This window comes from Scyliorhinus torazame, chromosome 19 (genome assembly GCF_047496885.1).
Source record: "Scyliorhinus torazame isolate Kashiwa2021f chromosome 19, sScyTor2.1, whole genome shotgun sequence".
Taxonomy (NCBI): domain Eukaryota; kingdom Metazoa; phylum Chordata; class Chondrichthyes; order Carcharhiniformes; family Scyliorhinidae; genus Scyliorhinus; species Scyliorhinus torazame.
The window spans coordinates 113,688,616-113,711,507 of NC_092725.1; the positions used below are offsets into that span (position 1 = coordinate 113,688,616).

The following is a 22,892-nucleotide window of genomic DNA, read 5'->3' on the forward strand; positions in this document are numbered from 1 at the left end:
CACCGACAAAGAAACATCTTAATTCACAATGTAAACTACTAACTAGCTGTGCCGATATGTTGGGGGCCGTGATATTAGTATTTTTCTTCGGGGATCACCGGCCAGATTTGATAAAAGTATCGGTACCCCTGTACCAGCTTGACTGACCCTTGCACTGCTTCTAACAATTTTAATTTGTCACCTTTGTAGCTAATTTTATTTTACCGCCTCTTCTGTAAAAAAAAGTTTAATTTATCATTTAAAGTGGATTTGTTGATGGCGATCTTGGGATATTACTGTAACAGAAATAATTCATTTAAACGGGTGATTCCTCCTCCCAACCCCCCACGTTTAACCCTGTTTCGATAGACTTCCTGTCATAGCTTCTATGAACGTATTTTTGAGGTTGGGGTTTAAGGAGGGGATTTGATTCTGATGTCAATGTGAATAAATTAACGTATCGCGGCAGGAAATACAGAAAATTCGTAAGAAAGATTTCTAGTAATTCTACCTCCCCCCCCCCCCCCCCCAAAAAAAAGTCACCTCTGCAATCACTAAAACACGGTGTGAATCCGTGTAAACATTTAATGCTGATCATTGTAAGGTTTTGTTTACAAACACTAAATTCTATATCTTTCATTTACAATTGGGGGGCGAGGCTTATTCTCACTGACGAATGGGATCGAGTCCCAGCTGCCAAGCCCCTCCTCGCCAACTGCTTATATGAGTCAGAAAGATCTGCTTTTTATTCGAGATGAGATACACGCGGGAGTAACATAGATTCAGTAATTGTGCTGGGGATTATTCGGATATTACCTCAATCCATTAATGTACAGTCCTCAAAAATAAATATACATATATAATATTTCAACTGGAACAAGTTTCAAACCAGGCAGTTTGAGAATTAACCGTTTGAAAACAACCTCCACGACTTGAAATAAATCGAGCTCTGTCAATTGCTGCTTTCTGTTTTACTCTGACACTTTGGATCCAAAATTGAGATTTCATATAGCCAGCTGAATTGTAAATAAAGGAGCAAAGAGCCAGATCGAGAAGGTCATCGTCTGGGAGGTGAGATGCGTTCGAGCTATTGTCTATTATAAGATTCTATGTATATGTATCTATAACGAATAGGTTAAATGTATTATCCTTGAATAATTTGATACAGTGCTAAACAATGTTACCTTTAAGCTCTATAACATGGATTGGTTTTTATTACTGGCGGTATTAGATTTATCTATCTATATATATTTACGTTAGCATGATGTGAGGATGTTTAATGCGGATCCTCAAAGGGGAAGATGATGCAATAAGAAGGCAATGTTGCCCATTCATTCCCTGCACCTTAACGATCAGTTTTTTACGTTTTTTGGGGTGTGTTTCGAAGGATATTTTCGTTTTATATGTAAGAATGTGATTTTATTTCGGTCCTGTGTATTTCGACTTTGTTTCCCCGAGTGAATTGGCGCTTTAATCAACCGTGCGGAAAGGAATTGTGTTCGTTTCAATATTGTCGGCTCATGAGTCAGTGAAACGCCACCCACCCCTCCAGGTGGGATTAGCAGACCGTTCATCAGTGCGGAGCAGATACGACATTGTTTTGATCGTGGTATGGTTTTCTCCCACGTTAGATGTGCCTAATCTCACAGCAGAGGAGATTAGCAGAAAGATTAAAATACAGATATTTAAAGGTTAGCTGCGAATGTGGAACTAATTTATCAGGAGAACAGATTTGGGAGATTGCAGAATTATATTTGTCAATTAAGTCTACCTAAATGTCAATACATTGTACTGGCTAAGTATCGGTTTGAATGTATCCAGTTTTTTTGGGGTGTTTCTGTTGTGTTTATGGTGTGTTACATTGTTTAGCACAGCAGCACAATGCCACTCGTTCAGTATTTTTCCATTCGAGGTTGCTCCTACCCATTGCGGGGTGACGTGTGGAGAGACAATGAAGGAGGTGATTCTGCCGGTTACTTGGTTATTGATGTTGCTCTATTTCCTTAGGGGGCCACACGGACAAAACACAGGCAAAAAAAAGAGGGGAGGAAAGGGACAGGATTCCCAGCAGCAGCAGCAACAAGAGGAGAAGAACTCAGTACAAAATTAGCAGTGTTCCAGAAAATCCGCTGGCGATACCATGACTATAACGGAGATGAACAAATTTAACATCAGCCCTGATGACGACAGCAGCAGCACTAACAGTAATGAATACCATTACACAGAAAATGCTACCACTAAAAAGGCTCCCATCAGTAGGTAAGGGATGGCTTCTACTCTCTCAAAATGAGAAATCTCAAGTTTAATTTTATAAAATGCTGCTGTCGGTTATACTTAATGGAACATTATTTGCAACACCAACTATTTTATATCACCTCTACAGCATTGAAATGGAAAGCCCATCACATGGTGTAATGAATAATTCAAATCTCTTAACTCGTGATTTGATGCATTAAAAATTAATGATTTACATTTAATATAAGAGTACCAACAAATCAGTTTTGTGTAATACCACAATTTTATTTTATTTTTCCTTTCCAGTCAGTATGTTGACATTGATGCAGAAAGCCAGAATTTTCTGCCAAATTTATACTATGGCAAAAAGAAATTTGAAGAAGAATATGTAAGTGTTCCATGTTTTGTTTACCATTCCCTTCAAGTGTCGGGAATATTACATACCCCAAGAACCTGCTGCTGCAGAGCAGCTGTGACTCTGGTAACCTGTTTGTTTATCTTCTTTCTCCAGAGAGCTGGCAATACCTCATTTGGAATTTCTGCATTTAATCTCAGCAATGCGATCATGGGCAGCGGAATTCTCGGACTGGCATATGCCATGGCTAACACTGGAATCGCACTTTTTGTGTAAGTGTTTGAAATACGACAAAACAAAAAGCACGTGCTTTGTAAGATGCAGTTCTTAACCTGCTGACACTGCAGTGCAGCACTGACTGCAGCAGAACCTAATGCGGTCCTTTATTGTATGCCTTACCTCCTGGTTAATCACATGCCCGGGGGAGGAGAACACTACCAGAACTTTAAAATCATGAGATTTCAATATGCAACAACCTTTGGCATTTGGATTGACATTTAAACTACTATTGCAGACATATACACTGGCAGCAACAATATCCAGTGTTGCATATAAGAATGTGAGGTCTGGTAAATTAAGTGCTGGTAGCTTGATACAAATAGGAAAAACAATACAGAAAATAGCTGTTACTAGTGAATTAATAATTTAATATATAGATTTTTAATAAGTGGGAAAGTTGAGGCATGATTTTCCTCTTGTCATTGTCCCTGTGTTTTATGGTAGCTTTAATATTTTAAATCATCCAGAAGTGTCATTTTAACTGTCATAAATTACCCAAGATAACAATGAGTCATGGGTACATCTGTATATGTTGGGATAAGTGGACGAAAGAAGCATGGAACAGTTCAGACTTGGTTGCTGGTTCAATGAGTTCAAGATTAATCATTTATAAATAGAACTCGAGATGGCTTCCTTCAGTTCTTATCAGTTACTCATTAAACGTAACCTTGAATAATTGTGCAAGACGGCCTGGGAGACGTTGACATGTTTCCTTGAGGGGAGGAGGGGTGTGTGGGCAGGGGGTGTTTACAAACAAAGCATTCAAAAGTGACCAGTTGGATTCAGTTGAATGAATTAATTAGTGGAATTATATTTTAAGCCTGTCTAAGAAGGTCAGACTTGTGATAAATACTGTAATTGTCTTAATGGTCATACAGTGGATTATGTTGTAGAAATAGATAATCATGTGATTGCAGTTAGCCAAAATGTAACATGGGAAAATATGCAGGCTGTGGTGTAGCAAACCAATTATTTATTTGATGTCTTTCTAAGGGATGGACATAAATTAAATATGTGTTAAGTAGTATTAACAAGGGAAAGTGTTTAGAGTGCCCTTTATATATTAAACGTATAACCAAGGGGCATTTAAAATATTTGGCCTCAAGTGACTCATTTTAATAACAGTGTGATTCTTTGAATCAACAAAGTAAACAATAGAGCTCCTAAACTTCTTGTTTCAGACAAATGATCTTGTGACAATCCCAATGAATGAGGATCAAATCTTTATCCCAGTGAGATTAGTCATGTGCATTTAACAGTAGAAGCTTTAACTATCAACATAGTGATTCATCAATGAGAATACCAACATTTTCTTAACTGTGAAGTGCATCTGAGTTCGAATAAATATTTTAAAAAGCCAAATATGTTTAATGGTAATGCTGTTGTAGTGTGCAAAGATACAGTTAATTGACATTTGCATGGGAAGAGTGGACAAAAAGAACACAGAATAGTTCAGACTTGATTGCTTGTTCAATGCATTCAGGGCAATTGGAGGTACTATTTCTAAAATATAAGGCGGATAGTTGTAGAAAGTAACTTCCTAGATTTAATTACATGTACATAGTGATTTTCAGGCTGTTTAAATCTGAATGTGTCATTAAAAGAGCAACTGTCTTTTAAGGGTGTCTGAAGTCCTGTATTGATCTGCTTATTTTGAAATGCAAACCGGACAAAGCAACTGAAAAGATTTAATGTGAATGTGTATCTTTAAAATGGAGTCAGAAAACAGGAAGAGAAGTGTCCAGTTTTTCATGCCTCTTTGTGCTGGCTTAATAATATCATGAATGATCATAAGATTTGCTAAAGCCTTACAAAGGTTTGAACAAAGGAGTGAGTTCAATCTTGGTATGTAGCCCATAGTTGTCATGCCATTGGGGAAGAAAAAACACATGAGACATTGGCCACAAAGACAATGGATTACACTTCATCCCAAAATGAGCTATCTATAGTTCGAGTGTAGTATCAGTTGATTCACATTAGCCACTACTTGATCTTCTCTGGATGAGAGCAGGCCATATTTAAAATGTCAGATGCAAAGAAAAGATTGTGAGGGAGTGTCCCCTGGTATGTGAAACTCATTTTTGCACCTAATAAGGAAGCCATAATGCTGAAACCTATGAAATCAAATAAAGATACTTTTCTAATATTAGATTCATTGGTAAAGGTTGCAGAGTTAATTCTGCTTTACAATATATTCTATTCTTAATCGCCACAGTTTAATAATGATTAATATTATCAAGACCGCCTGTTTTCTATCCAAATTCAAACCTTTAACATTTTAAAATTAATTTTGTGGATGCCAAACAGTTTTCAAATCGGCTAACTAATTTTTCTTTCAAGCCAAATAATGAAAAATTGATTACAGTCACTTTATTTCATTACAATTAAAGACATGTTTGTTAATGCTACAGTCAGTCATTTTGATTTTAATGTAAATTCAATTCCACATACTACTTAAGGAGGATTTGGCCTGCTGTTTTTGATTCATTGCAAGGTATCATATTAAAAAAAGGGCATTGCTGAAAAAATAAACATAATATCAAAGCTTTTCATCTTACACTCATCAGGACAGCAGTGCAAGATAAAACAACAATAAAGAGAACAACAATTCATACTGCATGGAAAGAGAGTGCTGATTGATTGGCATGTGGACTCTGATTGGTAGAGACTTTGCCATGGAGAATGCAGAGAAGTTATCTTAACTGGCAGTCTTTTGTTTCAAATATAATCAATAATAATTATCTTAATATTTTCATTACAATGTGTCTTTCTTCTTTTTCCAGGATCCTTTTGAGTGCTGTAGCAATATTTTCATTATATTCTATACATCTTTTGTTGAAGACTGCAAAAGAAGGAGGTAATGAATAAGCCCTTTGCTTAAATGATTAATCTAATCTGCCAATTTCTACTAAATATTTCCTTTGCCATGATTTATTACACGTTTTTGTTTTATTCTAGGTTCGCTGGTCTATGAACAGCTGGGACTCAAAGCATTTGGGCTGCCTGGGAAATTGGCAGCATCTATTTCAATTACGATGCAGAACTTTGGAGGTAAAATTCTACTTGCCTCCCTAAAATTGCATTTTGTTCATTTAACAGGACAACCTCCTCTCTAATGTCTTACTTATTCCAGCATGAACACATTTAGACTAAATACCATAGCGTAGAGAGTCTATAATTTTTTTTGTTTTCTCCTCCTTTTGACTGCAGCTACATCAAGCTACCTCTACATAGTGAAATACGAGTTGCCAATAGTCATTCAAGCTTTCCTGGGACTTGAGGAAAATACTGGGTATGTTGAATCAGTTGCTGAATAATATTAGGCACATCTTGGCAAAGACATCTATATATTTCAGCACTTTTCCAGAAATATTAATCTTTTCAATAACTCCCTTGCCTACTAATAATTGCTACTCAAGTTAAAGGTCTTAAAACACTTAATTAGATGAAGAATGTAGACTTGGATTTAAGGTGACAGCATTCTGGTTTCTTCAGAATCTAGCTCAGACTCTTGCTTTGTATCAGTTTCTTGGGTAAGTAGAATGTTTCATTTGACTCAAAATATAAGGATCTTGATACCGCAAATTTTGTTAGTTGTCATTATTCTAATAATGCTACTTATTGATTGTATCCCATGCTTTGTGAAAGGCTAATTTTCATTGGCGTCGGAGGATATCCAGCCACTGCCCGGGAATGTAATATGGTGCCACCTTTCTGTGTTTCTACTGTGCTAGCCAGGCAGTGAAGGATAAACTGGAGCATAATCTTTAATGTGTATATATATGCATATATGAGTACATTCTTTATCCCCAGTTAATTCCAACCTCATGATTACAATTAAACACTCAATTAATATACAATTAATAATTTTAGTTTCTATCCAAAACTTTGTTAGCCAAAACTCAATCCAAGTAGAACGGTATGTGGGTATGTTCCTATGATAGATTGCATGTAGGGTGCCACAGGCCACTGATTTATCTTGACCATGCTGTCAAAGGTAAGGAAGGAGCAGTGGGGTTTTTGTGCTCCTGGCATACATAACCCTCCTCCCCAGTGAAATCTGAGGTCAACAACAGCCGCATTCATGGCTTTAGACCTACGCCAAGCTTGTGTAGTTGCTTTAAATTCACACTTGTGATTATTAACTCTACAAGCACAATCATGTCCAAGTGAGAAACAGAAAAACAACGGTTGTGGGAAATTTACAACAGGGTTTGATTGAAATGCTCTGTTAGTTAGTCGGCTTCTGTGGAAAGAACAGGCAGGTTGGATATCAGCTATGGAGCCCAAGTGAGGTTGTTTCAAGATTGCCGTGAAGTCAATCACAGAAAGTAAACAGATTGAATTCAGACCACAGATCACATTGATAGCTTAGATTTTTCAGTTAAAAGTAAAGGTGAGGTTAGTAACACAATGATCAAAATGAAAATCAGGCAGCAACGTCCAATGATTGTACATGTTCAATTAAAGGTGGAAATCAGGAAATTGGGTCCACGTTGCTCTGCTCCTCCAAAAGCTTTGCTATGACAATAGCTTACAAAATGAATTACATTTTTGTTTCACTTTTTTTTCTGTCTCTTCAAACCCTCTCTCTCTTTATTTCACTTGTTTTATATGTTTTGACATTTAAGTAACTATTCCAACGTGCACCATCTGTTTCAAGCTACTCAGTCCTCTGTAACAATTTTTTAAGTCTGGTTAAGAAGATAAATAGTTGCTTGCCCTGTTCACACAGATCACATGTAACGGGCGCTACGCCAAAATGGCTTTCTAATCATTGTAAGTTCTGATGCAAAACCCAACATTAAGTCTATGGGCAAGTGTAATAAATAGCTGGTGCCGCTAGTTCACCACTAACTGGAAAACTCAACCCACTCTATTGCCAAACTGGAAGTTATTCTGCAATGCAGATATATAATGTAACTCATAAGAACATAAGAACTAGGAGCAGGAGTAGGCCATCTGGCCCTTTGAGCCTGCTCCACCATTCAATGAGATCATTACTGATCTTTTGTGGACTCAGCTCCACTTTCCAGCCCAAACATCAAAACCCTTTATTCCTTTATTCTTCAAAAAACTATCTATCTTTATCATGAAAACATTTAATGAAGGAGCCTCAACTGTTTCACTTGGCAGAGAATTCCATAGATTCACAACCCTTTGGGTGAAGAAGTTCCTCTTAAGCTCAGTCCTAAATCTACTTCCCCTTATTTTGAGGCTATGCCCCCATGTTCTACTTTCACCCGCCAGTGGAAACAACCTGCCCGCATCTATCCTATCTATTCCCTTCATAATTTTATATGTTTCTGTAAGATCCCCCTGCATCCTTCTAAATTCCAACGAGTACAGTCCCAGTCTACTCAATCTCTCCTCGTAATCCAACCTAAATTAAATTAAATTTCAAATACACAATCATGGGAAGCTTGTGAATGTGTTATGGAGCAACGTAATGGAAAAAGACAACAGTGATTGGGAAATCACATTAAAATGTGTACGTTTATCCTTCCTGGCATTTTCAACAATTATTGTTATTTGGTATGTTCTAATTACTTTTAGAAGAGATAATGTAACATTTGAATCAAAAACCGAAAACACTGGACAATCTCAGTACGTCTGACATCATCTGCGGAGAGAGAAGGGAGCTAACTTTTCGAGTCTGGCTGACTCTTGTCAAAGCTTTCACAAAGAGTCATCAAGATTCAAAACATTAGCTCTGCCCTCTCTCCACCGATGCTGTCACTCCTGCTGAGATTGTTCAGTATTTTCTGTTTTTGCTTCAGATTCCAGCATCCGCAGTAATTTGCTTTTATCATTATATGACATTAGCATTTTGGCTTATGTTTAGCTTTTGGCTGACTGTTGTAAATGGTATTATAAAACATGGGTGCCTTCAAACAGTAAAGAGTGGCACTGCAAATTTTACTAAATGGATTACTTTTGCACTTTGTTCTTAATGTAACAAAAAATAATTTCATGATGACATGTTTCTGTCCTAGCCACTTTTAATTAAATAACTCCTGCAAATTAATATTTGATCAATTTTTGAGTCATTTGATGTACCATGCCACAATAACAATGACAAATCAATTGATGTAAAGCTTGCATGAACAAGTTTACATGAATATGTATGATGTTGGAGGTTAAATGAACTGATGCATAATCCATGGTTACCTGGCCATATGCTAACAGTCAAAATATCAGTCACTGTTCCATTTGTTTAAATTCATCAGGGTGGCATTAGGAACAATAGGTTGGCAATGCCACCAGTAATTACAATCTCCCTTTCTCCATGAAAGAGGGCACCATTAATTATGATGAGGCACTTCATCAATTAAAAATGCTTGGCAGCAAAATAACAAATTGGAACCACTAATCCTGGACCAGGAAGGCTCAGATACCATAAAGTCATCCAGCTGCCTGGCAATGATTAGAAGTCAACCTGTGCCAAGAGTAAAAGTAATTTCTGTATTTTTTTAAAATAAATATGTTTGTGCAAGCGGTTAAATGAATTTTGGTCATAATTTTTGATATTAAGCCAAATAACTGTACATCAATTTTAGTTATTTATCTTTCCATTTAAAAAAAATGCAGTGGAGGCTTTCAACTGCATTAGGAATGGCTCCAAACTGTTTGCGCTTTTTGTTCCACTTGGTCTCAGGTGTCACCTGACTAATGAGTGTTTTGGACTGGTATCATCTCGTTCCATTTTCATGTTTTTGTTTTGGAGTAAGCTGACAAACTGGTTCTAACCAGTTCCAACTCCAGTGTCTTGCAGCACTTTCCCTTGGCTGGAAGGAGTGAGAAAACAGATCACAGTTGCATCGCAATAACGTTGAATTTAAACTGCAAAAGCTACTCTGACGTCAAAGCTTTAAACAATATTTCAAAATTTCGGAATGTATTACACCTTTAAGGATGATGTAGAATGTTAAAATGACAATGTTAGGAAAGTTCAGTCATTCTATTCAAAACAATACTAATTTGTTTATTTTCTTTTGCAGGCATTGGTACCTGAATGGTGACTACTTGGTCCTTATGGTGTCTTTCATCATAATTCTTCCTTTGTCTCTTCTGAAGAACTTGGGTGAGCAATTTACACTGCAATTTTGTCACCAATAAGAGCATAAAAGCCTTGATTTATGGCTTTACTTTTGGAGCGGATGGTTTGGGTTTCATGTAGTTTGTCTAGAAATTTCCAAAATCGTAATCTTGGCACCAAAGATCGGGAATTCATACTTTATTCATTTATATCTGCGTGATAGGAGTGCACAAGTTAGTCAGTAATAGTATTGAGACTGTCACTGAACTTTAGCCTTCAGCAAAGCAAATGACGGAACTCAAATCATGTGTGTCTAGCCCTCGCCCTATCTGCACTCGGGTTTTGATTTGAATATTGCATACGTCAGCACAGTATTATTGTACATTAACTCGAGGAGCGATGTTAACAATCAGTTGATTTCTTCTGCCATGTTTTATCTGTTCACCATTGGGGGGAAATATTTGAATAGCAACTTTACTGAAGAGAAATCAGAGAGAATGTCTTTGTGTGGCAAACTTATAAATCATTCGAAAAATACGTTTCTAATTTTGCTACACTTATTATGCACAAGTATTAAATCATTAATTAGAGAACAGTTGAAAGATATTGCTGACTCCCAGTCATCACAATCTTTTGTCTTATTTTACAGGTTACCTGGGCTATACCAGTGGGCTGTCTCTTCTTTGCATGCTTTTCTTCCTAATAGTTGTAAGTATGAGATTGGCTTTATATTGTTAGAAATGATAAAGCAAACAGAGTAAAATATTGACTGCCAGACTCAGTCTTGCAGAGGGTCTGTTGAGTTTGATTTTTTTTTTTCAACTATTGCCAAGTTGCATTGTGTTTCTTTAATTCGTAGACAAGTGGAAAGTACGTTTTAGCTCATAATTTCCCCGACATTACACAGACTCCTCCCCATTACTAAAATGATAACTCTTGCAAAGGCCTTGGACACAATCCTTTGGCCTCGCCGCGCCCGACTCGGGATGAGCAGAGGCCGGTAAGTCTTGCGAGAGGCCTCATGTGAGATTTACCAGTCTCGTAAACGTTGCAATCTGGGTCCTGACCTCAATGCATATTCAAGTGAGCAGTTAGTGTCACTTGAATGTGCCTACGCTGAATCTACCCAGCCCATGAGACATAACAACCTCCCCTCGGACACCACGAGCGGCACTGTTTAGCACTGGTTTCCACAAACGTGGACCAGGCGTACCGATATTTGGGGGGTGGGGAGGGTCTGCTAGGTGATCGGTGGTTCCTAGTGGTCGGGCTCTGGGCAGGGTGGTACCCTAGCATCCTTGGGCACCATGGCACTGCCAGCCTAACACACTGGCAGTGTCATAATGCCAATGCTCAGTATTGGGCACCGGGGTGCTCTGCCCTTATAAGATGAGGTGGAGGCGGGCTCACTGACCCCTTTATTGGTGAGTTGGAGCATTTGGGGGAGTCCCGAGGCCACAGTGGAGGATCTAGAGATCAGGGTGTTAGCAGGAAATGGGACTAAGTGCGGCTTTGGCAGGACATTCCTCGTCGAGGCCGAGAAATGAAGCAGAGTCCTGTTTAATAGCGGGATCAGAAACGCCCTGCTTAACACGATCAACACGGGACTCATTTCCAGTAAACGCACCCCTTGCATCCTTCTTATATTATGTCCAAGTGAGTTTTTATATCTCGAAACGGTGAATATCACATTATTCTATTTGGAGCGAATCAAAGGTGAGTCCCAGAATGACATATGCCAAAATGGGACATCCCTGGGGTTTCCTCATCTGGGATGACTAATGCAGCACAGACAAATATTGTACCAGGGATCTCACGTCCTGAACATCTGACTACTTGAGTAGGTGGTGTTCTTTTACAAAGCCCTGGGGAAGCCCCTCCATTACTAAATATTCAGGGGAGTAAAGGTGGATAGGCAGTCACTCGATCTGTCTCATGGTCTCAGAATATTTACATGGACCTCAGATGTCACTGTATTCTGTCTCGAGACAGTGAATAACACTGGGTCATGTGGGTGTTCCCCTCCAGTATCTTACACAAATGTCCACTCTTCATGCATGAACCTGGATAATGAGAAGCAGGGCGCTGCTGTAAAAGGGACTGTTATAGTCGAGCCTACTCTGTTCTCTGGGCAGGAGAATCAAAAGAGCTTTCTGAGATCGAAGTATCTTTTAGCCGCAAGTAAATGTGTTTTCTGTTAATCACCATTCTGTATTATAATCATTCATTTGTAGCCTTTTAACTCTTAATCTCACTTTACAAAAACCTGCAGGTGATTCACAAGAGCGCTCATATCCCTTGTCCATTGCCTGACCTGGAACAAGATCTAGAGAATGTTACCTTGAATGCCACCATAATGGCGACTGCAACGGCTGCATATAAAACAGTTACAAGTGGATCCGAGCCCACTATAATGTATAATACAACAGATGAAGACATCTGCAAGCCAAAATATTTTATCTTCAATTCACAGGCATGTATGAACTAATCATATAATGTGCACTTTCACACTTATTGAAAGGATCGTGATATTATTGTACGCCGACTTATGACCCATGATATTTGTATGTATTTTGATAATATTAAACATGATATTTCACAATGCAACCGCCACTAAATAGAGCAAAACATCCATAATATCTGCTATTGAAATTATGTTGAGTATTTTCTATTTTTATTGATGTGTGATTGACCCATCCATTCTCCTTTTATTTTGCAGACTGTCTATGCTGTGCCAATTCTGACATTTGCATTTGTGTGTCATCCAGCTGTACTCCCCATCTATGAAGAACTTAAAGAGTAAGGATACATTACTTTTTATTGTTGCTCCAGTCTAGCATTAGAGATCTCTTTCTGAGTTAAATGGAAGTGTCCTCCATTAAACTCGTTGGGGATGGTTCTGATTCAGTTCCTAGGCTGCATAGATTTGCAGATTTAATTTTAATTTTTTTAAAAAATCTTTATTGTCACAAGTAGGCTTACATTAACACTGCAATGAACGTACTGTGAAAAGTCCCAAGTCGCCACATTCTGGCGCCTGTTCGGGTTCACGGAGGGAGAATTCAGAATGTCCAAATTAACAAATGTCCATAGTTTTGGAGAAATGGGCACTGACTAAAAGAGACCTCTGGTTATATGTACCTGGTGAAGAGAATTGAGAATTCGCAACAGGGCTCTTCAGAAGTTAACATTGAAACACCTCACAGGGGCAGATTAAAAAGAACTGTTGTCTGTGTTTGGCATGTGTTGCACCGAAGCTTGCAATATCTGATTCTAACACTGGGTTCCCAGAGAGAAAAAAACATTCTGTTCTTAGCATTCTTAACACAATCCACACTAGCATTTGCCAAAAAATTAATACTTCTTGTTGATTTCCTAGACAAGATATTCAGTGTCACATTTTGAAGCAGTAGCTAGAAGTGCATGATCATTTACGAATGAGTTATTATAATCGACTTCAGTGAATCCAGTAATTTCAGCTTTCTGCTAAAATTAATATTTATACTCTGTTAGGGGCTAATGCACCTTCTGAAGTGAATGAATCAATCAAAGCAACATTTTCTTTCCCTTTCAGCCGGTCCCGCAAGAAAATGCAGAGAGTGTCAAACGTTTCATTTCTCTTTATATTTGTTATGTACCTGTTGGCTGCTCTCTTTGGCTACCTGACGTTCAATGGTAAGTTCTACATAACATTCTCTACCCTTTTTACTCTGATGTATAAAATTCAGTAATTACATCTTTTTTTGTAAGAGCTTCAACAAATGTTCACAAACATTTTATGCAATTTAAAGCTACATACATTAATTTCGGCTGAAGTAAACTTTTGGGATGGCTCTGTTGCTTTTTATGCACTTTTTTGAGTTGTTGCCTGTTTTACGAGCAACTTAAGATACTCCAGTAAATGTAGGACCGGGGCAGTCTGGTTGTCGTACAGTTTAATCCAAAGTGGTGGTTCTAATAATGTTAAAGAGCCAAGGAATCAGTAAAATAGGTTTTAAAATTAAATAAATGTGCTGACAGTTCAAGTTTTCGTTATATGATTTATAGCATAGGTCTCTGAGCTCACATCTGCACAGCATTTGCTAATCTGGTAATGGTAACTTGGCTATTCATTATAAATGATCAAATAACCATTACGAGACAGGAATTGACAAATTAGAGTCAAAACATTAAACGCCGGTTTTCAGAGCCAGTCACAAAACGATTGCTGTTAATTAAATGAGATGGACATTTAACAAAATAAATGACTGGAAATGTTTCTGAATTGACCCTGAGGCATTTTCTTTCACTACACATTTCAAAACAAAAGTAAATCAAACTTTAAAATGAAAACTAATGATCTGAATCCTTTTTGCAGGAAACGTTGAGCCAGAATTGCTTCACACTTATTCAAAAGTGTATCGATTTGACACTGTCCTCCTTATTGTCCGTCTGGCTGTGCTCGTTGCTGTCATACTGACAGTTCCTGTTGTTCTCTTTCCAGTAAGTAAATCGGTGAAAATAAACCTTCTCTTCAATATAGTCTAGTGCTTTCAGTTGTTTCTGCCACTAAAATTGGGCTCCTGATTCAAGTTCACAGCATATATATTTTTACATAGATTTTTTAAAACCATTCCGGTTATGTCTTTGTGGTACATTAAAGGTTAGGCAATATTACATTTCATTCAATTGGGAAAAGATGCAGTCCAAGTATTCTTGCTTTTGTGACTGTTACAACTGATGTTATTGGCCAATATACCTCATCCAGTTTTTTTTCCTGCTCTTCTTTATTTAACAACTCTCTACCACTGTGAAATGTCATGAGGATATTAAATTTTGCTTCAGAAGAGCAGTTTGTTCCAGTAACCAAAGCATTAAACCACAATCCTGATGAGGATAAAACTGTATTGCCTCATTGTGCATGGACCTCAACCTGAGTGCAGGAACACTTGCTGCATCAATGTGGTTTTTAAAAACCCGTTATCCTTATGGCTTTGAATGAGTTTCCAAATTTACTGTCAAGAGTTTGGACATGTGAAGCCAAGACCAACATCTCTGATATTCCCTATCTAGTCTTACTTTGAATCATTACTCTCATTAGAGAAGTAACTTTAATTCCCAGTATTGACAGACTTGAATCCATCCCCACTTTATCCCATTGGATTGCCCTTTTCCTTACGCAGTTTATGTCAGGGTGAGAAATTAATAATGTTGCAGCAGTGATGTAACACCAGCTTTGACATTACTTGCACATCACTTGTTGGTGGCATGATATTTACTATTTTTACTTTTTGGTGCTTTGATATATGTTGTGTAAGATGAGGAATATGGAAATGATGATAATCTTTTCCCACAGATTCGTACCTCTGTTCAGCAGCTGCTATTCCCCAGTAAAGAATTTAGTTGGATACGTCACACTATAATCACTATTGTGATCCTGGGTTCCATTAATTGTCTGGTGATATTTGTTCCTACCATTCGGGATATCTTTGGGTTCATAGGTAAGTAAATATATTAAACAAAATTTGTCCTTTTAATGCCATTCACCTGCACTTCGGAAATGAACTGAGGTTTCATGTAGGTTCATCTGTTCTAACTTTGTTCCCCATTTCGCCCAGGTTCCTCTGCTGCTGCTATGTTAATCTTCATACTACCTTCTGCATTTTACCTCAAACTTGTGAAGAAAGAGCCTATGAAGTCAATGCAGAAGATTGGGGTATGTACCAAATTGGCTTTTGAAGTACAGTGAACAGTTGTGTTGATAATAGCAAACATCTGATAATTCTGGTCATATTTAGAGATAAGCAGATTCCTTGATAGATGACAATAAATTTCCGCTGTTCTATTTTACCATTGCATTTTAGCAGCCAGTAGTATGCCTTCTATAGGAAATTGTAGTTGTTATATAATTCGAAAGGTTAAGGGAAATAACACCACCTGAGATCTAAGGGAAAATGGAGCGAGGTGGGCATTGGGAGGCCGACCCATTACCACCCATTGTGCAGCCCTGACGAATTAAATTTTAGTGTTGAGAAATACCAAGGGGCAAAAAACATTAGTGGGAGTCATTTAAAGACTCCCAAATTGCACTGGTGACATTGGGAATGGCATTAAACACAAAATTAGCGATGCATGTAATAAGGGAATATCGGTGATCGTGGGTGATTTTAATCTCCTCATAGATTGGACAAATCAAATTAGCCACAATGCCATAGAGGAGGAATTCCTGGAGTGTATACGGGATGGTTTTCTTGACAAATATGTGGAGGAGCCAACTGGAGAGCAGGCCATCTTAGACTGGGTACTGTGTAATGAGAAGGGAATCATTGCCAATCTGGCTGTACGAGACCCCTTGGGGATGAGCGACCATAACATGATGGAATTTTTTATCAAGATGGAGAGTGAAGTAGTTGCTTCGGAGACGAGGGTGCTGAATCTTAATAAAGGAAACTATGAAGATATGAGGCATGTGTTGGCCTTGATAGGTTGGGGAGAGTTACTTAAAGGGATGACAGTGGATAGGTAATGGCAAACATTCAAGGAACGCATGGGGGAACTGCAGCAATTGTTCATTCCTGTCTGGCACAAAACCAAAATGGGTAAGAGGGCCAAACCATGGCTTACAAAGGAAATTAGAAATACTATCCGATCCAAGGAAGAAGCATACGGATTGGCCAAGAAAAATACTAGGTCTGAGGATTGGGAGCGGTTTAGAATTCAGCAAAGAAGGACGAAGTGATTGATTAAGAAGGGGAAAGTATAATACGAAAGTAACCTTGCAGTGAACGTGAAGACTGACAGTAAGGGCGGGATTCTCCGGAATCTGGCGGGCGGGCCGTACCGGCGGCAAAGAGTGGGCGTATTTGGTACATACCGCCAAACCACTCCAGCGTCGGGCCGCCTGGAAGGTGCGGAATCCTCCGCACCTTCAGGGGCTAGGCCGGCGCGACGGGGTTGGTGCCGTGCCAGCTGGCGGCAGCGGGGTTGACGCCACGCCAACCAGCGACGAAGGGACTTCGCCGGCAGCCGCGAGTTGGCGCATGCGCGGGAGCGCCAGCGTGTTCTGCCATGATCCCAGTGCATGCGCAGGGGGGTTCTTCTCCGCGCCGGCCATGGCAGACCGTTACAGCGGCCGGCGTGGAGGGAAAGAGTGCCCCCACGGCACAGGCCCGTCCGCAGATCGGTGGGTCCCGAATCCTCAGAATCTGCATCCCAGAGTGCTTAAGGAGGTGGCTCTGGAAATAGTGGATGCATTGGTGGTCATCTTCCAGGGTTCTATAGACTCTGGAACAGTCCCTGCAGACTGGAGGGTAGCTCATGTCACTCCAATATTCAAAAAGGGAGGTAGAGGCAGGGAATTACAGACCAGTAAGCCTAACATTGGTAGTGGGGAAAATTCTTGAATCCATTATCAAGGACTTTGTAGTGGAACATTTAGAAAGCAGTGACGGGATCAGTCAGAGTCAGCATGGATTTATGAAGGGAAATCATGCTTAACGAATCTGTTGGAATTCTTCAAAGATGTAACCAGTACAGTTAACAAGGGGCAGCCAGTCGATGTAGTATATTTGGACTTTCAGAAGGCGTTTGACAAAGTCCCACATCAGAGGTTATTGTGCAAAATTAAAGTGCATGGGATTGAGGGAAGTGTATTGAGGTGGATAGAAAACTAGTTGGCAGAGAGGAAACAAAGAGTAGGAATTAATGGGTCCTTTTCAAATTGACAGGCAGTAACTAGTGGGGTGCCACAGGAATCGGTGCTAGGAGCCCAACTAATCACAATACATTTTAATGATTTGGATGAGGGAACAAAATGTAACATCTCAAAGTTTGCAGATGATACCAAGTTGGGTAGGAGGGTGAACTGTGATGAAGATGCAGGGATCCTACAGCATGATCTGGACAGGTTGGTGAGTGGGCAAATCAATGGCAGGTGCAGTATAATTTGGATAAGTGTGAGGTTATTCACTTTGAAAGCAAAAACAGGAAGGCAGATTATTACCTGAATGGTTGAAAATTGGGAGAGGGGAGTGTGCAGCAGGACGTGGGGGTCCTTGTGCACCATTCGCTGAAGGTAAGCATGCAGGGGTAAAGAAGGCTAATGGTATGTTGGCCTTCATTGCGAGAGGTTTCGAGCATTGAAGCAGGGATGTGTTGCTGCAATTATACAGGGCCTTGGTGAGATTACACCTAGAATATTGTGTGCAGTTTTAGTCTCCTTTTCTGAGGAAGGATGTTCTTATTCTCGAGGAAGTGCAGCGAAGGTTTAGCAGACTGATTCCAGGGATAGCGGGACTGTCATATGAGGAGAGATTGACTAGGTTAGGATTGTTCTCGCTGGAGTTCAGAAGAATGAGGGGGGGATCTTATAGAGACTTATAAAATTCTAACAGGACTAGACAGGGTAGATGCAGGGAAGTTGTTCCCAATGAAGGGTGTGTCCAGAACCAGGGGTCACAGTCTGCGGATTCAGGGTAAACTATTTCAGACAGAGATGAGAAGGCATTTCTTTACCCAAAGAGTGGTGAGCCTGTGGAATTAATTACCACAGGAAGTAGTTGATACTAAAACATTGAATATATTCAAGAGGCGGCTATATAACACTTGGGGAGAAAGCAGAATTAGGCTATTGAGTTGGATGATCAGCCATGATCGTGATAAATGGCAGAGCAGGCTCAAAGAGCCAAAAGGCCTCCTCCTGCTCCTATCTTCTATGTATCTTTGTATGTATCTCATATCTCTCTTCATTGTGAACAATAACCTTTTTTAAAGACTTCAGAATTAGGCAATGCAGCATGCTTAATTAATCGTATGGCGTTGAATGTTACATCCCATAGAAGAATTAATGGGCCCACTTTTAACTTCATGCAAGTAGTTGGGTTTGGCTGAGTTAAAATCATGACCAGTGATGTCTTAGGGGCTGTTTAGCACAGGGCTAAATCGCTGGCTTTGAAAGCAGACCAAGGCAGGCCAGCAGCACGGTTCGATTCCCATAACAGCCTCCCCGAACAGGCGCCAGAATGTGGCGACTAGGGGCTTTTCACAGTAACTTCATTTGAAGCCTACTTGTGACAATAAGCGATTTTCATTTGTTGTGAACCATGTCACACACGTGCAGAACACCTTTATTTTAACTGTATAAATCATGTAAAACAATGTACTAAATCTTTTTCTTTTTCTTTTCTAGGCATTAATTTTCCTTATCAGTGGCATATTTGTTATGATTTCAAGCATGACACTCATCATTCTCGACTGGACCCACCATGCACCAGCGAGCGATGGTCACTAAGCTGCTAGAGAAGTAAACCACATACTCATCTGGAAGGAAAAAGGCATTCTATGAATCTTTCTCCCTAAGAACAACAACTGTATTTATTTCCCCCTTCAAAATTCCAAGAATTCAGGAAGGCAAACTTCACATTTGCTGTCTTCTTAGAAGATAGGAATTGTTTTCCAAAGAGTAGATTGTATATCGTATAATCATTATTGAGTAATGTGGGACCCAAGCAGTAATAATACCATTCCTAGAGAATGGACTAATTGGTGTACAGTATGTATTTATAAGGCCACATGTTTGGCAGAACAAAATGTTACAGATCCTTAAAAAATTGACTTTTGTTTGTAATTACAGTATCTAAAGTCCCGTAGGTGTGCCTGAATAGTTCACTGTATATTGGTAGGTTAAAAAGTAGCACGTAAACATATAATAATATTTTTGACCTTTTTTAAAGAAAGGGTATTTGTGGACATTGGCTTGACTAGTTCAATTTTGAGACCGTAATCTGAATTTTTAGTTGAGAGTTGTGTTTACTTCAGTTCAGAATGTAATGTTTTTTTAAAAACACATTGACAGATAAGGCACAGTAGAAAGCTCTTCCTCTGAAACAGCCCGGCTTTTCTTACAGACGTGCTATAACATCCCTTAATTGGCAAGAGCTTGAGGAGACAGTGTATGGAGTCAAGCATGGTACCATACCTTGTAAACTAATTTAGCATGGTCAGAGGAGTATTTCTGTGAAGCTGGGTTTTCTTGTTTAACAACGCTGTTTGTTACAGTGCTACAATGTGTATAATAAATAGGAGAAAATTAGCATCTAGAATCTGAATTAACACAAACCGATTGAAATAGATTTTACACCTTTTCAAATAACTTTTGTACCTTGTGTTCATCACAGTTGTGGCATTTAATCAGATCTGTAGGTTATTTATTCCACTTCGCAAAAATTAGACCGTATTTGCTAAACTTCCTGCTTGTTGTCTGCAGTTGCTGGACATGCGATGTAAGTGGGAGAATGGTCCTTGTGGAGTGCCATTTTGTTTTCTGCTAATAAAATCAATGGTACACTTTTAGTACCTGTATTTAACCCTTCACAAAGTGAACTCGTGACAATGTAGGAGCAGAAAAACATCACTGCATTGTCCCTTCTATATCACATGTCTGAAACCAAGCATCAATTGTTGGGAGTTGAAATTGTGTGATTGTAATGAACAATATGGTACATTTATCAACAACGAAAGCTAAAAAAAAGGCACTACACTACTCACTTTTGGTCCCCTTGCATATCCCTTTGCCATCTGTTATCAGTATAAAATAAATGGTTGAAGTTTTTAACATTGTCACTGATAATTGACACAAAGTAATGGGATATGGCAGCAGTGGAACTTAGAAAGAGGGACCTAAAATAACAATTTAAGATTGCATTAAAAGTTATGTTATATTTCAGTATTTGCCTATCATCCCTTACTGATTTTCTGCCTCCCAGTGTTTTGGTGTTATCCTGCTGTCACCTGGTTACTTGAAAGAAAACTTACACATTGTGCTTCCTATGACAGTTAACTTGCTATGATGTGTTTTTTTTATTTGCTGTTTGTCATGGAATATTTATAGACCTGGAGGAAATCAGTATAATTTAACATATTTATGACTATGTAAATAAAAATGTACATAATCTTGGATAATGTGTACATATATTGTCAATATTTAAGAGGTATTATGGATCCATGAAGTCCTTATGAGAACAGTTAATGGACTCTCATTTAAGTCAAATCAAAGCTGCAGCAATGGCTGTTTGAAGTACTTAGGCTGACGACTGGTAGAAGGAACTCTGTTTCAGTGCTTTGTGCTTACTTTGTTCAATGTAACTTGTGTAACACAATGTCAAGTGCTAAAACAGTGTGATCATGCCAAACCGGTGAATGAACTGGCACAGTGTAGTTGTTTATAATGGGTAAATGAACGCTCGTAAGTTCTGGATTACTGGTTACTGCTGTCAAACAGAACCTCAGTCCTTCAACCTTGAAACCATACCTGAATTAATGGAAAGGATTTGAGTAAATTGTAGATGCTGAAAATCTGTTATTTGAAGAGTTCACTGTTACAGAAAACTCAAACCATTGCCCCTTCTAAAAATGTGAAACAATGAATCAATTAACATGATCATTTTTAATTCTCTTTGGAAAAATGTTACAAAATGCACTAGAATGAACTGTGACTTACTACTGAAGTTCATGTTTTGAAGACAAACACCCCAGAACTTTAACAAAAGAGTTTGTGCATTGATATTGTATAAATCACCTTAAATATTTGTACCAGTGCAAGCATGCAGTGCAGAAAGCTTATGAAGCATGACTGCTGCCTTTAGCATATCCCTTTAATTGATGTGGGTAGAATGCCTTCATGTATGTTGCAGTTTTAGACACTAAGGCTATCCCTGACATTATGTAAAAGTCATCTTGTATGTATGATTCTATACCGTTAACTGTGAAAGGCTGACAATGTGAATGGAGGGATTTTGATTGTTAGCAAAGAGAGTCCATTATTGCCAATGCTACACTCTTGTTTCAATGAAACACTGACTGTACTGTATATATTGTAAATAAAGTTATACTCTGAAACAATTTTTCCATCTATGAGTTTTGATATTGTTACAATTTAGGGTCTGCCATGACTGCCTGATGATGTTAAGTCCCTTGGTCCCTCAAGTGTATTTTATGGTAGTTGTTGGTACACATTTCTAGTGTAACTTGATCCAGGGGTGTAAGAGCAGTGCCATCATGTGACTTGAACCAATGCCTGTGTCTTTCAAACAAGAGTTCAAAACCGGCCTACAAACAATTATGTGTTCATTAAGCTACGCAATTCATTAAGCTACGTCATTCACTTCAATGTAACATACAATAGTTATGATTAATTTCACTCATTTCCATCAACATATATTTTCACATTATAATCTAAAATAGTGAGGATACTAGACTTTACAGCACAATAACATATTGGGCAGTGAAACATCAATCCCAGCAATGGGGGTGGGGCAGTAAAACCAAATTTGTGGAGCGGCCTTTGCTACCTCGGGCTAGATTCTCCGTCTGAGAGACTAAAGACGCAATTTTCCCACCATGTTGCGCCCGGCGCCGATCCCGTTATGTCGAGTGCATAGCGGGAGAGACCAAAACTGGTTTTGCGCTGAGCTGCACAAGATGCACCCGTCCACTATGCCGGGATCATGCCCAGATCTACGTATTTATTTGAGTCAGTTAAATATGTGCAATCCCGGCTCTCGGTATTCTTCAGCCCCACCGGCAAGGCCCGGCACGGGCACAAATTAATACTGGCCTCCAAAAAGGGAAACCTGATGTGATGGCCATGCCGGGGTGGGGTTGGAGGACATTGGAGCCCCCAGGCAGCTGGGGACAGGGTAGTTCAGTGCCCTGCCACCCTGGCAGTTCCAACCTGCAGGGGTGCCAGATTGGCACTGCCAGGGCCCATATGGGCAGTGCATGGGCCCAGCCTTGGGGTGGAGCCTGAGCAGGCCATGCCCATTAAATGGGGGGAGGGGGGGTGAAGGAGTATAATGCCTGAACAGCGGGGTAGTGGCTTAAAGGTGAGGGGGTATGCTCACTTTGGGAGAGGGGGTGAATCCCCAATCCCGATGAGGATTTTTGGCTGTGGGTCCGGGTCATCTTCATGCCTGGGTGGTGTGAGTGGGGGGAACTCCCGCTGACATTTAGTGATGGGGGTAGGTTACT

General features: G+C 39.3%; 1 protein-coding gene across 2 annotated transcripts; it reads left to right on the top strand.

Annotated features, from left to right (window-relative positions):
- The first annotated feature begins 709 nt into the window (after window positions 1–709).
- Window positions 710–21,764, top strand: LOC140396433 (sodium-coupled neutral amino acid symporter 2-like). 2 transcript variants are annotated; one of them, XM_072485054.1, is made up of 16 exons: window positions 710–1,050; window positions 1,987–2,238; window positions 2,521–2,602; window positions 2,726–2,841; window positions 5,632–5,705; window positions 5,807–5,899; window positions 6,059–6,140; window positions 9,850–9,932; window positions 10,537–10,595; window positions 12,160–12,360; window positions 12,607–12,686; window positions 13,462–13,562; window positions 14,245–14,369; window positions 15,223–15,367; window positions 15,485–15,582; window positions 19,054–21,764. In XM_072485054.1, exons 2-16 carry the CDS (start codon window positions 2,120–2,122, stop codon window positions 19,153–19,155), a joined length of 1,560 nt encoding a protein of 519 aa, XP_072341155.1. In that variant the 5' UTR covers window positions 710–1,050; window positions 1,987–2,119; the 3' UTR covers window positions 19,156–21,764. The 2 variants fall into 2 exon arrangements, with proteins under 2 accessions (XP_072341155.1, XP_072341156.1); XM_072485055.1 differs by lacking the exon at window positions 710–1,050 and adding an exon at window positions 1,555–1,670.
- The last annotated feature ends 1,128 nt before the right edge of the window (window positions 21,765–22,892 follow it).

Coding starts and splice junctions, on each gene's coding strand:
- LOC140396433 (XM_072485054.1), top strand. CDS start 2,120: ATGACTATAACGGAGATGAACAAATTTAACATCAGCCCTGATGACGAC. Junction 12,361..12,606: donor ATTTTATCTTCAATTCACAG/GCATGTATGAAC, acceptor TTTATTTTGCAG/ACTGTCTATGCTGTGCCAAT. Junction 14,370..15,222: donor TTCCTGTTGTTCTCTTTCCA/GTAAGTAAATCG, acceptor CTTTTCCCACAG/ATTCGTACCTCTGTTCAGCA.